The 19345-nt window shown below is 28.8% G+C and overlaps 1 protein-coding gene and 1 pseudogene across 3 annotated transcripts in view; both read left to right on the forward strand.

Annotated features, from left to right (window-relative positions):
* LOC107449771 (E3 ubiquitin-protein ligase AMFR) overlaps positions 1–19345 on the forward strand; it is a 193653-nt gene that overhangs the window by 150031 nt on the left and 24277 nt on the right. For all 3 annotated transcript variants that reach the window (XR_015428977.1, XR_015428976.1, XM_043041501.3), the window contains exon 8: positions 2952–3062. Coding sequence is in view for 1 of the 3 variants with exons in the window: in XM_043041501.3 (XP_042897435.1) it covers positions 2952–3062 (111 nt within the window). In the remaining 2 variants the exon portion in view is untranslated. The remainder of the gene's footprint in view (positions 1–2951; positions 3063–19345) is intronic.
* LOC147803263 (uncharacterized) lies at positions 7554–11460 on the forward strand (annotated as a pseudogene).

The raw sequence follows: 19345 nt of genomic DNA on the forward strand, positions 1-19345 counted from the left end.
ATTTTCATGCTGTAGGCTACTAATAGCAACTATTTTGTTAATTTTTTTTGTGGCAGCCCTGTTCCCATTGAACAATTGACTTGCTACTTGTGACTGCAACATTATCCACCTCCTCGCATTGTTGCTTCTCAGTCTCGATCGCACATACCACTGGAGCTTGTACACACTCTAACAGCTAATTGCAACACAAGAGCGACCACATTCACAACCGTGAACTTAATACAGCTCTCACAACCCGTGATAAAAATCCCCTGAACTTTATACAGTTCTCCCGGTCTTTCGCAAAATGGCAATGAATCAACTAGTGATATCTATTTGTCGAATTATATCCCAGATAAAATTCCAGTGGGGGAGTAATGTAGTGTAACTACCACTACAATAATCTTGTCCAATTCAATTGTATATAAGACGTGTTAACTCTATTCTATCTCGAGGTTCCTTTAGATAGATGAAGGTTGACATTGTCGATAACTCCTCTGCACACTTCTTATTTTAAATGCTTGTGATACTCTTAAAGTATGATGTATAAGAGAATGATACATCTAAATGAATGACAAAGTTTCTCAGATGATGCCTGTATTAAAAAAAAATACTAAATTTTGTGTTGCATGTGGAAAAACTGGTAAAGTTTTTTTCTTTCCGTAATTGTTAGACCACTAAACCCTGCTGAACAAGTGAATACTGATTTAGTTGGACTTGTTTAAGAATGGTTCATGTTTTATGCTTAATTTTAAAAATGATTTTTTAAAATTTCACATAGAGTATTCTTTCTAAGCAACGAGAGTTGTATTGAGATCTTCTTTCCAGCCAATGAAAAGCTTCCAGCACAAGTGAGGAATTCTCAATGAATGGACTAATGAAAGCAATCTGAGCACCACACAGTATTTTACAATTGTATAAACATGAACCATGAAAACTTATGCAGAGTGCAAACTTTATTACTAATCGCCATTACCAGAGGGTGACAAGTATTCCAAAAAGAAGATACGGTTTCCCTTAACCACGAGCATAGCTGGATTTTGCCTGCTTCTGCCGGTCTACTGGTTTAATTAAAATTCTTCTGGTTTTTGTACACTTTAGAAAATTCCCTAAAATTAAGTAAATTTTCTAAAAAAAATCCCTATTGAGATAGAATGTTTTGTACAGATTATTGTTTGAATTTTTAAATAATTATTACTAATACATAATGAAGCGAACCTCATTTATCGAAATCAGTTCAAAACTTTTTTTTTTTTGTTATAAAATGTTCAGTTTATTTTGATTCGGAACTCTCTTATTAAATTAATTAAATTAAATCCTCTATCTTTGATGAATTAAATGCCTTTTAATATTCAAAATTAAGAGTAAACATAATACATAACATTTCAAGTAGGTTTAATGTTAATCATAACTGGAAAATATTGCAATTTTTCTATTTTGAGGACTAAAAGAATCCCTAAAATTCCGTATGTGTAAAATATTTAGTACATTATGCGACAATTATGAAATTTATATTATTTCGTAAAATCTACTGGATTTTTTCTTATCCATGTTGAGAGCTGTGTGCGAGAAAGGCTGTCTACTGATTGAAGTCATTGCAGAAGCATCTTTGTAGATTTGCTGTGCAGAAGATTTCCTTTTTATATTATCTTTCTAATTTCAGGAGTTAATAAGTATTGGATTTGTATTTAAAGGATGCCTTTATGGTAGAATATGCACTTATTTTACTCTTTTTCGAAAATAAAAACATGTACAGGGTATCTATGCACCCGAAAAGTCATGAATTTCGATATTGAACGAAATTTGTCATGATTTTAGCTACTTTTTTTTTAAAAAAATATGGAAAGTCATGGATTTAGGTCTCCAAAAAATCTAATTTTTAAAGTGAAATTCCCCCCCCCCCCCCCCCAAATTTCTGAATTTGTAGCAAAATCCCCACTCAGTCTTATTTTATTAAAATAATAAAATGTTTTTATCGTGTTCTATAAAAATTGTGTTCTTTTAAAAAATGAAAGAAAAAACATCATTTCTAGAGCGGATTATCTGTACTTTTGTAATTTCAGAATTTTTGTCATTATTTATTATTTTATCAATTTCAAAATTTCCTTTCTGCTGAACAGGAAAAGTATGTTAAGAATGAAAAATTCTTGGTAAAGAAAGTATCTAAGTAATGAAAAATTCTTGGAATTTGTCATGGAAAGTCATGAATTTGAGAATCTAAAATGTCAGATACCCTGCATATACATATTTCTTTCTTGACATTTAGGGCATATGCTCTTACTAGACACTTGAGCTGACAGTTCTGGCCCCTGGCAAATCACTGTGCAACTAACAAGAGAGGTGTAAATAAAAGATTCCAATGAAAACAAACATTGAACTTTGACAAGTAACGTCAGTTAAGCGAAACTTTTAAGTTTGTCGATTGACAGAATGTTAAATGGTTTGTAAGGCTGAAATACAAAAATATACTTTGTAAAAAAAATACTTTTTTTTATAATAGGGTCAATTATTAAGAAATTTAGGAAATATTAAAAATATAAATGAATCCAATTGGTTTTGCTTTTTAAATAAAGATTTAATTGGGATTCTTAATGTTTTTTTAAAACTTAAGTAGAAAATTTTTTTTTTGTTTTATTTCTGGCTTACCTAAATCTTTGGTTTTTTACATTTGGCTTAGATTTAGGCCTTTAAACACGAGGAAGTTTTGAAATAAGTTATAAGTAGTTGAAATCTTAAACATTTGTGACAATTAAACTGAAATAATCTACTGGAAAATTATGTTTAATAAACTTTTTGTTTCAAGATGATTTTGCAAAATGTCAATCTTAACAATACTGATTTACACTTTGCAAAACCCCATTAAAATAATTGTCCTATGCAAAATCTAACAATTAAGTTTTCAATATTCTCCATAGTTGATTACTGGACAATTCCTATGGTTTTCTTTTCCTAAAATAATGTTGTTCTTTTAGCTATCCCATGGCTACTGCCGAGGAAATAGATAGAAATAATGACGCCTGCGCCATATGCTGGGATCATTTGGATCTGGCAAGAAAACTTCCCTGCGGACATCTCTTTCATAAGTAAGAACTCTTTTTCCTCCCAATAGTATTAATCACTGGTTTTTTCTTCCTTTTATCGAAACAATTTGAATCTGGAATAAATAAAATCTAATTCTGCATACATAGCTGTCAACTGTACTAGATTTTCCAGTAGACTTGTAAGGGAAGGTTTTCTATCTTCCTACTATGTGCGATTTTGGATAAATAAAAACGAAGTAAATTGGAGACATCACAACATTTAATATACACAGTTATTTACAAGTTAATATAAAATATATAAATCCATTAATACTTTTACATCCCAATATATGCAACGTCATGATAGTAATTATTATTGAGTTGTCTTAGCAATGCGTTGTTTTTATTTTTTATAAAACTAAATTTAAATACTTGTTATGTTATTGCTCTTGCTCACAACAGCACTCCCCCCCCCATGAGTTACTCGAACGATGAAGAACCTCATGTGTAACATGCTGGAATGCGCACTGTACATCCAGATCTAGTCACTTGGCGTGGAATAACAAGCTTCACTCTTTTGTTTCCGTTGCCTTGCTCTGTTCCAGTTTTAGAACTTGTAGACGATGAAATAGGCCCAAAATTCTTTTCAACCAGTAAAGGTGTTTCTGAAGTCTTTTCAGATTCTGTAGAAATGTCCGAAAAATAGGGCTTTATTCTATCTATAGATACATTAACTTCTTTTTGCTTCATTTTAACAGAGAAAATTTTGTCAGTTCTCTTTAAAACTTTATATGGTCCATGATATGGTTGTTTCAAACTATGTCAAACACTGTCAGTGCGGACAAATACGTGTGAGCAAGTTTTTAAATCTTTGAATATAAATGGTTTCTGCTTCGAGTGATGCTCTTGCGCACTACAGACTACTGGATTTTGCCTGTTTCTCCTGGTTTGATAAAAATTCTCCTAGTTTTTGTACATTTTAGAGAATTCCCTAAAATTGAGTAAGTTTCCCGAAAAAATCCCTACTGAAATAGAATTTTCGTACAGATTATTGCCTGTTTGAATATTTAAATAAGTGTCACTAATCTATACATAATAATAAACGCGGCTGTGTGTGTGTCTGTAATCACAATATATCGCCCCAGAAGCTTCGCCCAGGCACGAAACTCGGCACATAATTGTGTTTTGACATAATGAAGTATTTTTTTTCTTTTTCAAAAATTTGGATTAGTTTTTTAGTTATCAGTCATTTTGTAAGATAATCTATGCTTTTTCGTCTTCAAAGAGCCATATTCAAAAAACTATTAAAAAATGCATATCTCTTATAAATGTATGCTAATGCGAACCTTACAATTGAAATACTATTAATTTTCGACAACTTGAACCAATAATATACGAAGGAATTAATAATTTAATTGTAAGGTTCGTATTAGTTTACATTTATCAAAGTGGAGAAAAATTTAACTTTTGTATTAAAAAGGTGGCGACATATTCGATACGTAAATAGAACGCTTCGCTTTGATATATTTGTTGCTGTTCATAATTGTTATTATAAGTTTTTCTTCTTCTTTCCACGCTCTATTTCTTAAGCGAAGACGATAATTTTTGTAGCGATATAGAAATTGATACCCTAAAAAATTAATTCGTTTTCGTGTTCTTTTCATGTATTTAGCATTTTAGTTTTTTTTTTTCTTAAGCGTTGTAGATATTAATATATAAAATAGGAGTTTAATTGTTTTTGAAGGAACGATCACACTTACCTCGAATCTCTCTGGTTTTTCTATTCTTTATTTTAACAGTTTTTATTAAATGTAATTAGTTATTTTCAGAAAGTTTCAGTTTGCAGGTAAGCACTTAGATTTTAATATTAAAGTTTCATAATTTGCTTTCATAGTAATTGTTGTTCTAAAGTATTCGTTGACTTCTTAGAAACCCGATTACTGACATGGCAGAACCGCCTTCCAAAAAACTTAGTATTTTGTCTAAGAAAAAGATATTAAGAGATTCTCAAGGAAGAAGGGCCCAAGGGCCAAACTCAGAAAATACAGGGAATTTTGTTTCTCATATATTTAAGGAAGCAAGGGTCTGTCCAAGCTAAATTTATTACCGTTTAGCGCAGGGTTTGTTGATTTAAATCATGATTTAAATCAAATGATTTTTTTAAAAAAATCTTTGATTTAAATCAACTGATTTTTTTAAAAAAATCTTTGATTTAAATCAACTGATTTTTTTATATATATATTGATTTTAAAAGTTAAAAAACAGTGTTTCAATTATTGATACTTTTATTATTTTATTTTCTTAGTTTTAAAATTTATTTTAAATAAATTGCTACATTGATTAATTTTAGTTAACGAAATTACTTTCTTTCTTGGTGTGTGTTAAATTCCAACACGTTTGAAATTGCATTTTTCAAAATCTATTGATTCTTGAGATTGAAAGTACAGATTAAAGTAAAAATTTAATGCTGTCTTAATGTAGACTTGCATAGCTGTAGAAAGTAATTAATAAACATGAATTTTTTTCAAAAAAAAAATGCGAATAATGTTAATTAAAATTCGACCTTTTGATTGAAAAAGCGTGGAATTAAAATCTACATTATATTTTATTGATGTAGGATTAAAAATGAATATTTTAATGTAAAAATATATAGATTAAATATTTATTTATTTTTTGATGAATGACTCCATTTATAAACACAATCTGTTACATTTATTTTGTTATTTTAAAAATGAAGAGGGGAAAAAAAGGAATTGCAATTTTAAATTAAAATTACGGTTTGCAAATTGAAACTTTGCTTTAATAGTTAAAGTACAGCCAAATTTACTGCCCAAGCCAAATTTACTACCGTTTAGCAGTACCTTCACAAATTCAACTTTAGGAAAAACTGTAGAATAAATTCACAAAATATTTTTTCTTGAAATTTTATTTTTGTGTCTTGTAAGAAACGATAAATCCATATTTTTACAATATTTTTGTGTTGATTTTTTAATATAATTTTTTATTTTCACAAATTATGTTTAAATTTTCACAAAATAGTTGCCTCTCAGAAAAACCTAATCAGACCCCTGAAGTAATCTTTAAATTCTCTATTTCATCTAGTCTTTAAATTTCAATCATGCATTTGTTCCAAAATGTTTGCCTTGCATTCAAAGCTATGCATTATAACGAAAAATTATTTTAGTAAGTTAGAGCTCCTAAAATATTGTTATAATATAGTTTAAATGTTAATTTAATTTTGACTAAACATTTATAAAGTATTTTTAATTGTAAATTAAATTTCTTACAGTGTATTTGAATAAAAATAAAAAAAAATGCGATTTAAATTTTAAAAAAATCACGAACTCTGGTTTAGCGGTACTTTCATAAATTCAAGTTTAGGAAAAACTGTAGTTTCACAAAATACTTTTTCTTAAAATTTTATTTTTGTGTCTCGTAAGAAACGATGAATCCATATTTTTACCATATTTTTGTGTTGATTTTTTAATAACATTTTTAATTTCATGAATTATGTCAACATTTTCACAAAATAGGTACATATCAGAAAAACCTAGACAAACCCCTGGGAAGATATTTCAACTATACTGACTGGCGCAGCATATCCTCATTTGGACTTTGTGCCACTAAACCACAGTTTGTGATTTTTTTTAAAAAATCAAAAAAATCAGATTTTTTTAATTCAAATACACTGTAAGAACTTTGATTTATGATTAAAAAACTTTATAAATGTTTAATCAAAATTAAATTAATATTGAAACTATATTACAACTATATTTTAGAATATCTAACTGCCTGAAACAATTTTTCATTACAGTACGTAGCTTTGAATGCATAGCAACCATTTTGAAACAAATGCATGATTGAAATTTAAAGACTAGATAAAATAGAGAATTTAAACTTTAACTATTAATATAAAGTATCAATTAGCAAACCGTAATTTTAATTTAAAATTGTGATTTTTTTTTTTTTTTTTGTTCTCTTGACTTTTAGAATGACAGAATAAATGTAAGAGATTGTGTTAAAAAATGTAGTCATTCATCAAAAAATAAATATTTAATCTATATATTTTTATATTAAAATATCCATTTTTAATCAAGTATCAAAATAGATAAGTTAATCTAAAAAAATTCTTTTTGTAAAATTATGTTCTCATTAGTTTTTTTCTCTCCAAAATTTCGTTATGGAAAATTGGATAACGTCAAAGATGCTGTAAACATATGATAAAAAAAAAATGCTTATTGATAAAAGAGACAGCACAATTCTAATTCTGGTTTATTTAATTTAATAACATAGGCATTTTCATTCTGTGATTTGAAATTAATGTACACAATATTAAGGATATCATATATACAATAGTTTTTTATTTGTTGCTAAACTGTATAAAAAGAAACAAAAGTTTTCCAGCCTTCTTATTTCCTAAGCGATTACATAGTTTAGATTGTACTGTACTATCTGTAGTACTGTACTATATGTAGTTTAGATTGTACTGTACTATATAAAAAAAATCAGTTGATTTAAATCAAGCTGATTTAAATCAACTTTATTATTACAACGATGGATTTAAGGTATATGTTTGACTTACAGGAAGAGCTTTTGCACGCTCTTTGAAAATATTATTTATAAATATAGTTAAGAAGCATATTGATTGTGATGAGGATATAATGTCGAATTTTACTTCCATCGTACAACACATAAACAAGAAGGGGGAAAAATTTACGGCAGAAACACATTTTAAGCTTATTCATTTTACTTGTAAAATCCTTGCTTAAAAATGTTTTGCTCTTATACCAGGGTGGCCACTCAGTCTGGAAACCGGGAAAACCGGGAATTCTCAGGGAATTTTGAAATACCACTGGAAAACCGGGAATTCTCAGGGAATTTCACGTCGATTCTGGAAAATAATTTTGTCGCGCGTCGCCGTTTTTTTCTTCCCATTCCGTTATGTTTAGTTTTTCGGAGCGAAACGCATCTGCTTCATCGCGATCAAGCATCACTTGATTATCCTCCAACGAACGCTTCGTGTCCCCGCGAAAAAGCGGAAATCCGATTTTTTTTTCTCCCAATTTTGAAAATTTCCGACCATGTTCCAAAAACTAAAATTTTTGGGAAGTCCTATTGGAGAAACCCAAGCCGCCCGAACGATAGTCGGATTACTGCGACTTCCGCTATAGAGTGGAAAGGAGTCTAAGCGTTTCGTTTCGACCGCCTATATATATTTTTTTTTTGTCTGACTGATTTTTGGAATTTTAAATATTAGGAACTGCACCGGAATCTGCAAAAATCGCGATTTTTAATCAGACGATTTTAATATCAATCATCGATTTTCGTATTTAACTGATTTAAAACTTACGTGTTGCAATTTTTTTACGCGATTTAAAAATCGTACTAGCAATTCCTATTCACTCAATTTAAAAATCCATTATCGCGATTTGTATTCTCGTGAGTTTAAAATCCAACATCGCGATTCGTATTCACGCATTTTTAAATCCAATTTTGTGATTCGTTATCACGCAGTTGTAATATCAGATATCGTTTTTCGTATTTGTACGCTATTTAAAAATTACTCACTGCGATTCGTATTCACGTGATTTAAAAATTATGCATCGTGATTCTTATTTACGCGATTTAAAAATTCAATATCGCAATTTGTATTTTCGTGTTTTTAAAATCCAACAGCTCGATTCATATTCACGCGATTTTAAAATCCAACCGTACGATTCATAATCACGCGATTTTAAAATCCAATATCGTGATTTGTATTCACGCGATTTTAAAATCCAATATCGTTATTTGTATTTTCGTGTTTTTAAAATCCAAAATCGCGATTCATATTCACGCGATTTTAAAATCCGATATCGTGATTCATATTCACGCGATTTTAAAATCTAATATCGTGATTTGTATTCAATGGATTTTAAAATCCAATATCGTGATTTGTATTTTCGTGTTTTTAAAATCCAACTGCACGATTCATATTCACGCGATTTTAAAATCCAACCGCACGATTCATAATCACGCGATTTTAAAATCCAATATCGTGATTTGTATTCACGCGATTTTAAAATCCAATATCGTTATTTGTATTTTCGTGTTTTTAAAATCCAAAATTGCGATTCATATTCACGCGATTTTAAAATCCAATATCGCGATTCATATTCACGCGATTTTAAAATCCAAAATCGCGATTCATATTCACGCGATTTTAAAATCCAAAATCGCGATTCATATTCATACGATTTTAAAATCCAATATCAAGATTCTTGAAAAGAAGTAGAAGTAAGTTTTCTCTTGAATTAGTTACTATAAAGATGTGATATATTTTTCATTAGTAAGTAATTTAATAGTCGTGCCTTCCTATAATTGCTTAATTTTTTTAAACATATTAGTGGTCAAAATTTTAAAATTATATTTAAGAAAAATTTAAAGTTAACTGTCTAAGTGCTTCTGCCACTTTAAATATTGAATAAAAATCTCCCAGCATAATTAAAAGTTGCTTTTATAAATCTCAGTATCATATAGAGCACTCCCCCCCCCCTCCTCCCAGTGACCTGCGTTGTAAAAGTTCAGCTTTTTTTATTTTTGTCCACTTTCATGCCTGATTATAGGGAGCAATTACAAAAAAACCATAGCTAGCTGTGATTATTTAGTTATGGGCTTTGATGAAAGTCTAAATAAAATCGCTCAGAAACAAATGGACGTAAGTGTTCGACTTTGGAATAAAGATACAAATAAAGTTCAGACACGATATTTGACATCAGTTTTCTTGGTCATTCAACAGCAATGGATTTGTTGGATAATTTCAAAGAAGCCCTTACCCAATCCATCAATAAAAATAAAATAATTCAAATATCTATGGATGGACCTAATGTCAACCATAAATTTCTTAATGATCTTAAAAAAGAACTTGAGGAAATGCCGCAAGATCCTTTGCTGTTAGATATAGGTAGCTGTGGACTGCATACAATCCATTGTAGGTTTAAACATGCAATAAAGTCTACAGGGTGGAATGTAGTGAACTTTTTACGAGCGCTATACTACATTTTTAAAGATGTACCATCACATAGAGCTGATTTCATATATTTCACTGGATGTGAAAAATTTCCGAAGAAATTTTGTGCAATCCGATGGGTTTAAAATGTAGAAGTTGCTGAGAGGGCATTAAAAATGTTGCCTCATATTTTCGAATTTGTAAAAGCAGCAAAGAAGGAGAAAAAAATCTATGTTGGCTCAAAAAATTTCAGTGTACTCTCGGAGTGTATCAAAGACAGTTTCTTTGCTGCAAAATTGGCATTTTTCCAGTCATAAGCTGCTTTTATTGAAACATTTCTCACAGAATTTCAGATCGATGCTCCATTAGCTCCTTTACTTTTCTCTAATTTAACATAAATTTTAAGATCTCTTCTTGATAAATTTGTAAAACCCGATATTTTAGTGGAGAACTCTTCAAAATTAGGAAAAATAGATTTTTTATTGGCAGATAATATGCTTCCAATCAACGAAGTTGCTCTCAGTTTTGCAGTTAAGGATGAAATTAGGAAAATAAAAGATTCTTCACCTTCTGAAGAATTTTCATTTACGAAAGAATGTGTAATTGCTTATAAAAAATTCTGTGAAAAGATTTTAGAAAGATCACCTTTTGAATTCCAATTAACAAGGGGGCTATCTTGTCTTGATCCTGGTGTAATTTTAAATACAGCAATTGCTGAAAAACGGCTTTCATCTTGCCTTTCAATGTTGGTATCTAGCAATTGGATATCAGGTATCAAGACTGCCTGTGTGAAAGATAGTTACAAAACGTTCATTCGGAATCCTCTAGTTAAGAAAGAAATGGAGCAATTTGAGAAAAGGGAAAACCGACTGGATAATGTTTTCTTCTCTCTATTTGAAGTTTGCAATGCACCAGAAAATTTACGTTCCTTTGTTAAGCTTCTCCTCATATTGTCACACGAAGTGCTTTTATAGAAAGGGGCTTTTCTATTAATTCAGATTGTTTAATAAAAAATGAACATGAAGATAGTTTAGTTGCTCTAAGGCAAATTCATGATGGTGTTATGGATGCTGGTGATGTTAACAATATAACTGTGACGAAATCCATGATAAACTACGGAAAACAGTCTCACCCATGTTATATTGAAGTATTAGAAAAAAGGAAGGAGGCAGCAGAAGAAAAAAATAAAGTTATGTTAGAAAAGAGGCAAAATGAAAAATTAAAAAAAGAATTGCATGCTAAAAAACAAAAATTAACGGCTGATTTTTATTTAGAAACTTCTTTAATAGATGAACAATTAAAAGCTATAAGAATTTAATTTTTAAAAGCTTTCAATTATTCACTTGTTGAGCTATTTATACTGTATAATTTGATTAACTCCACTTTTTAAAACATCTCAAACTTAAGTGTCAAAGAATATATTAATATATATATAGGTAGTATATTTTTTATATTTATATTTGAAATAAGTTTCCCAGATAATATAAATGAACAACATTATATGACTAAATATTTTTGACTTTTCATTTATTGATAATTTATTTCACAAGTAATTTTGATCTCAATTCTAAATTTTTAGTTTGATGGAGTTGATCAATTTGTGTACTAAGCTATTTATATAACAACTTTTTATTTTATACAAAATAAAGTTTCTAAAATTCCTTGAAATGTAGATTTTTATTTTTATAATTTTTATAAACTATTATTAATTTTTAAGTTTATTTTTATGGTTGAGTATACAGCAGTTATTTTTTTATATGTAAATTTTATGGCTGCTATTTCAATAATCTATATTTTTAGCAGAAATATGTGTATTAATATATATTTTTTGGTGCTAGAAATGCCTAACTTTTTACACCTGTTTTATCAGAGAACATTTACACTTTTTTCTCATTTTAATGTGTCATCAAATCTTGTAAATGTGTATCCACATTTGTAAAAGAAATTCATACAACACATTTTAAAAGCAACACAGCTGTATATATATATATATATATATATATATATATATATATATATATATATATATATATATATATATATATATATATATATATATATATATATATATATATTTTATTTACTCTGTATATTGTTGTATAGCTAATAAATTTATGAAGTCTCGTTAATGTTGCGTTGTGGTATCTGGAATTTTAGAAATTTATTCTGGAAAGTCTGGAAAACTCAGGGAATTTTTTTTGATCTGAAGAGTGGCCACCCTGTATACATTTCTAATTAATTTTTTTAATTGAAAATTTATTTTATCTGAAAATTCTGATACGAATTGGGGTAATTGCAGAAAATTGCTAAATATTTATAAAAACAGAAAAAAAAAGTTATAAAAAAGGGGGATAAAAGGAAATTTTTTAATTAAAATAAATCCTAATTCTAAAGTAGGTGGGGGAAATTTGTCCTCGGGGTCAGGCAATGTGTGATCAGGATTGGCATTGTATTTACCATGTTTTTTTTTTTTTTTTTTTTTAGTTATTTTTGGTATCAATTCAGAAAAGAGATCATCATTTCACTTGGTTTTCTTCTTGCAATCTCAGACCTAAATGTTTATGAAGCTAACATATTTAGGCGATAAATTTTTTGCTTTTATTTCAACTGTATGCATCATTGATTCATAATAATTTTTATTGTTCCTCAGATTTTGAAAATCTTCGTAGGAAAAGAAAAGCAACATTTCATTTTTAAAAATTTTATTTAATCTGAACAAATGATTATTTTGGAAACGTGTGATCTTAAAAGTATATATGCTTAGTGAAATATTTTTTTCTCCCTTGAATTGAATATCAAAACTGATCGGTATTTTACATCACCTTTATTACTACTGTAGACTTTTGGATGTTCCGACTTATCTTCTTAAAAACAATAATAATAATTTTTGGATAAAAAAATATATAATTTTTGGTTTGACAAAAAAAAAAGAAAAACAGAAGTCTGCTTACTTAAGCTTTCTGGTTATTTGACGTTGTTTTTGTTTGTATATTTTTTAGTGTATGTTCATATTTTGTTTATATTTTAAATATAGATGTATATAATAATGTTGTGGTATACAGTGACCCTAATCTATCTGAAGTGGAATAATTTTTTTAAATTATTATAATATTAAATTAATGGTTATTAGCTTTCATTGAAAATTTAATAAATTGTTCAGTTTTCCAAGATTTTTAATATTAAAAATAAAATTAAAAATCCATCACCTTCTTTTAAAACAAAATTATTTTCACTATCAATTCATCTTGTCACTTGTCCAATGCTTAGTTGCACATCTATCTGTATATAGATAGACATTTATCCAACATTACCTATCATTATCTATAACAGAGGTGGCCAACCTGCGGCTCTTTGATGGATTATTTGTGGCTCTCGATAAATATACCAGAGTTCGTTTTTAAATTTTGTGCTATTATATTTCAAAAATTTATCGTTCCGTATGTGTTTCAAAATGTCTTTTAAATTACTGAGAACAAATAAGACTAAGTGCAACGCTGTTCAATTCAAGGTGAGTTTTCCATTTCCAATATAATTATGACACAAAAAACATCTGGAGAATTAGAATTAATAGAGATGCACGAAGATCAATCTTTACAATTAAAATATAAGTCGAGTACTGAATTTTGGAAATTTGAACCAGAATCGAAGTATCCTGAATTTAAAAAGGTTGATTGTAGAATTATTTCAATATTCGGAACAGCCACTTGTGTGAATCATTTTATTACACTTCAAAATTCGTGAAATCCAAAAACCGATCAGTATTAACTAACTAGCATCTAAAAGAATTACTGAGAAGTGCTGTCACCACTTATTCACCAAATTTTAAAGAATTATCAAGTAAAATAAATATGTTTAATTTTTAATATTTAAATTCAATACACATATGTTGTACTTTTGCTTATATGACCTTTTGCTTTAAGACCTTTTTTGCATACCTTTTGAATACGTATTTAATTGCTGCTCGCAGAAAATTTTAACTTTTGAAAAATGGCTCAACTATCAAGGAGCTTGGCCACCCCTGATCTATAATATAGGAATAATATACATTCCTTTTAGTTATAAATAATTAACCATTATTTGCCAATGAATCACATCACTTAATCAGGGCTGATTGTGCTCCGGAAAAAATCCGGATTTCCGGATTTTTCGCTAACAGTGATCCGGAAGTTTCCGGAGATCGAAGGTCCAGACGTTTCAAAAAATCATTGATCACAGAAATTTCCGTAAATCAAATTTTCAAAGGTGGAACTTAAAAACACAGTTTATTTTGTTTGTAAGGGAGAGCCAGATACATTTTTTATCAGTAAATAGTTATAATCATAAACTCAAGAAAGAAAGACATATTCGTAAATTTTAATTACTTCTCCTAGAAAAACCTAGTTTAAATTTTTTTCTAATTTTTCAATTTAAACTTTCAAACTCGGGAAATTTTCCTGAATTTTGACTTGGGTTCACAATCACCCCTGCTTAATACTATTTACCTGGTTTTTACCTGTAAAAACCCAACCCTGTGTGCGACATCAATCTAAAACATCCTCTAATTTAGTTAATGTTTTCATATGAAGATGGTCTTAGAAATTCGAAACCAAGAAAGGCTAGAAAGCACAATAATTAGAGGGGGGGGGCAGACAACAAAGTTGTGGAGGAATCCTTTTTGTTGATTTGCCAACTATGAACAGTGCCACGCAATTAAAATATATTTTGGGTTTTGGGGACCCATGCAAATTTTGAACAGGTCCCAGCGAGGCTAAAAAAGATATTTAAATGTTGGAAACCCCTGCAGTTCTCAGGCCCTAAGCTAATACGTAAATTTGGTCTTGCAATCTATATATGTCAAAACACCATTGTTTGATAGTCTTTCAAATGTTCTGTTTGATGTGATATTTATCTTGTTTTTAAGTGTCAGTTTTGAGTGACAAAAGAAATGAATTACAATGTTTTATTGCTAAAAACTTTACCAGAATGAAAGTCGAAAGTGGGGTACTAAATTTAATTTTTGATCAACACTTATTTAATCATCTGAAGTTATCGATGTTTTATATTTTTTTACTAAAGTTTCCTTGTTTATGTTATTTTAACTCCAAAAATTTTCTCTTCAGCTCCATTTACTGAATAGCATTTCTAGTGGAAAGTCCCATATCCGAAATGGTCGGTACTTCGGCAAGCAGTGAATTTTACAGTAAACAAACATCCTTATTCAAAGAAAAAAAAAAGCAAATTAACGATCATTAACGTCACTTTCAATCAATAACGAATAAATTCATATGATTTTGCCTTCGCAGCTGTTAGATGGTTTTTAAAATCTCGATATTTTAATGTGCCATTATAACATACCGCAAATTTCGATTCACGCATTTGATTGAGCAATCATTTCTCAATCCACACCATTAGTGACTCATTCTCGAGTGAATCCGTGTGGTTTTTCCGATATTTTTTTCGGTAGTTATTAAAACTGATTTTTGCTTGGTTTTTAAAATCTCGATGTTATAATACTATATTATTTCATGTGACACGCATTTCGCACTCAATTATTGACGATTTACCTGCAGATTTATGATCGCATTTTTGTCAGCTATTGTAAGTGATTTTCATGAGTTTTTTTTTAAGCTACATTATCATACACGGGAAATTTCAAATATCGCATTTGTAAAATTACTTTTTGTCGATCGCATCCTCAACAGTTTGGGGCATCCACCATGTTTAAAATTTCGATTTTAGTTTTTATATATTAATAAAATCTGTGAATTCCGAATCGCATCTTTTTAATAATCACTTAATGAATCACTTTAGTCCTGAAAATTTACTCTGAAATCCTCAGTTTTTTCAAAATGGGAAATGTTTAAGAGTTCTGAAAATTTGAGTGTGCGATTCTTGTCAGTAATAATCCCTTTACACGAGGGGAAAAATACACTATTTTTTCCGCTCTGTAATGAAATGCCAAATTTAGTTTCCGTGATATCCAATTTTTACCCTATTGGTATCTGATTCAAATTGAAAAAAAAAAAGAAGTCTTTTGGAAGAGAAGTGAAAAAACAGAGAATTCTCATCCCTGCATAGGTTTCTTTAACAAATCGCAAATATATAAAAGAAAATGTTTTGATGTACCTCAAATACACCTGAAAGATAATTTTTTCATAGAGGGTGGATGGGGCACTAATCACAAACGAAAATCATTTTCCTGCTTTGGATTCGATGCATACTTTGTTGGTTGACTTAACGGTAAAAAAAATTGTATAAGCAAACAAAAATATCTGATTATTTTCAATAAAAACCATTTTCAGGTATGATTCTGCTGTTATTTTACGATGTTATTCATTATTTCAATTGTTTTTAATATTTAATAATTATTGACACTCTGCAAATTAATTTTTTACATAATATATAAATATATTTATAGTTAATATATAAATATATTTATAGTTAATACATATATAACATAAAAATTTTTAAAAAAATCTTATTGTGTCTCCAAAGTATGTAGGTCCTCTATATAACATATCTCTCTACAACAATATTTGTTTGGTCCGCAAAATATTGTTGTACCGAGGTTTTACTGTATTAGTGGGAAAGACGGTTATCTTAAATGGAAGCACCTAAGAATTAAAATTAAGGAATCTAAATTGATTAGTCTTAAACAAAATATGATGGAAATTGCATTTCAATAAAAAGTTTGAATATTTCTACTACCAGTGTTTTGCAACTCATTAATTTGTTTTAAAATTACCGAAATAAATAAAACTTGAATTTTAAAAAATTGAAAATAAATATAAATGTATGTTTTGTTCGGCATATATTTGGCGCATAAAAGTATATTTTGTATCACATAGGATTTGCACGGGCTAAATATTACGTAGGAACGATATATATATTTTTTCAATGAGTGAAATTGTGAAATAGAATTCATGCCCTGATATGATTTAGTTTTATGTAAGTGGTAACAACATGCTCTTTAGAAATGTGTTAATTACGTTTATTACAGTCCTGTAAGTTTGTTTTATTTAGTTTTGTTTAGTTTTTAGTTATCCAGTAAGTTTGTTTTTAGTTTCGTAGCAGAACAAAAAAGAATATAAGAATGAAATCAAGCTATTTGAGGTATAAATGACGTACTGTGTGATAGTGAAAGACCACTCATAAAAAGTATAAAGAGTAATTTCTAATTTTAAAAATCATAAGAATTAAAATCATTTAAAACAATATTTATATTTTAAAGATTTCCCTTGTTGAAATTTAATTGCAGACAAAAATAATTTGTTAGGTGCATATATACCTTACAAAACAAATTACTATATTTTGTTGCAAACAAACTATAAGATTCTTCAAAAATAATTTATATGCATTGAGAATAAAGTTATTTAAAAAGTAAAAATAAATCGATTCAAATGATAAAAATAATGCAAGGGTGAAAAATTCCTATTGTGGAAATACAGATATATAAAACTATCAGACATCAAAACATTGTGTGTATACAGTGAAACCTCCGCTAAGTGGACAGTCTTGGGACTAAAAAGTTTTTCCATTTACGGGAAGGATACCGAAATAACAAACTTTAGCACCCTAAATTGTTTTTACAATATTTTCAACTATATAGAAATACTAGTTAAATAATCTACAATAACTATCTACAAAGATATTTATCTAAACTTTAAAAAAGTTTATTTTTCTATACAAAAAGAATATATGAGTAAGTTTGATATCAATACATAATTCTAGATGTGGCTGCAGTATATTTCTTATAATGTGGGAAATTCAAATTGCGCATTTCAGTATTTACTTTTTGACGCTTTTTTTTAGTATATACTTCCATCTGGTTTTTTTTTTCTTTATCAGTTTTTTTTTTTTTTTTTTGCTTTTAGTTTTCACATAGTTTTAAAAATCAGGGATGAGATTCTTCCGCGGATTCGCGGATTTCCGCTTTTTTTCAGATTTTTCCATTTTTCCCGCTAATTTCCGCTGAAATTTTTTTTGCCCAAGTTAAAATGTTTTATGAGGAATTTAATTTTCCGCGGAGGGAAATTGTTGAAGTCCCTTTTCCTCCCTCTGAAGTTTCTCTAAAAATCATTTCCTTGGGATAAAACTGGTTGACCTTTATACAGGGATGAGATTTTTTTTGTCTCTCGAATTTCAGCCTTTTTATCAAAAACTCCGATTCTCTAAAAGTTTCGTTTTTTTAAATAAATATCCCATTTTTTTTTTAAATTCAGTCATTGAAGTAAAATAATTATATTTATTTACGATTTTCAAAGATTAACAGAAAATTCAATCTGTGCCCTAGCTGCTAACCCTTCCGCATTTTTACTTATTTTAGCAATTTTCTCCGATTTCACGCACAGAAAATAAGATTTTCCGTATTTTTTATCCGTCGGCTGGATAGCTCGTATTTTCGTAATTCAGATCTCGATTTTTATTCACGGGATTTTAATATCAATCATCGATTTTCGTATTTACCTGATTTAAAAGTTGCACATTGCGATTCTTATTTACGCTATTTAAATATCGTATATTATGATTCTTATTTACGACATTTAAAAATCCAATATCGTGTTTTGTATTTATGCATTTTTAAAATCTCGATTTTATTATCAAATCTCGATTTTCGTATTTACCTGATTTAAAAGTTGAACGTTGCGATTCTTTTTCAGGCGATTTAAATATTGTACAGTGCGATTCTTACTTACGAGATTTAAAAAAATCAATATCGCGATTTGTATTTACGAGCTTTTAAAGCCCTATGTAGAAATTCGTTTTCACGTGAGCTTAAAATCCAATATCGTGATTCGTTTTTGTGATTGTAATATCGCGCGAGTTAAAAATTATGCTTCGTGATCAAAAAATTAAAAAATCATGATTTGTATTTTCGCATTTTTTAAATTCGATGTAGAGTTTCATATTTACGTGATTTAAAAGTCTCATATTGGGATTTATATTCACATGGTTTACAAGTTTAAAAATCGCACTTTTTTGTCAAATTTTTGTTTATATAAATATATATAAATTTTTTTTTCCTTCTTTTTTTTTCTTTTTTTTTTTTTTGTTTTTTGGATTTCCTCTTTTTTACTTTCTGACTACTCTCATCCCTGAAATATCCAATATTTTTAATATATTGTTATATATTTTGTATTGAATTTAAAATTTGTCGTTATGTTTAGGGAAGGTGCTTAATAAAAATGATATAATGTTTGTATATGACCAATATATTGGATAACAGACTTACCTATAGTTTGTCTACTGAAAGAACTCCCCTGGTCACAAAGTCTGGAACCGTCTACTGTTATGGAAACAAAAATAGCGCATTTTAGGGAGGTTAGCATCTCTTCTCTCTAGGGCTAATTCAATAGACTGAAGAAATGCCAAACCTGTC

The sequence above is a fragment of the Parasteatoda tepidariorum genome, chromosome 9 (genome assembly GCF_982258835.1).
Source record: "Parasteatoda tepidariorum strain Cologne lab strain chromosome 9, Ptep-v5.0, whole genome shotgun sequence".
NCBI lineage: Eukaryota > Metazoa > Arthropoda > Arachnida > Araneae > Theridiidae > Parasteatoda > Parasteatoda tepidariorum.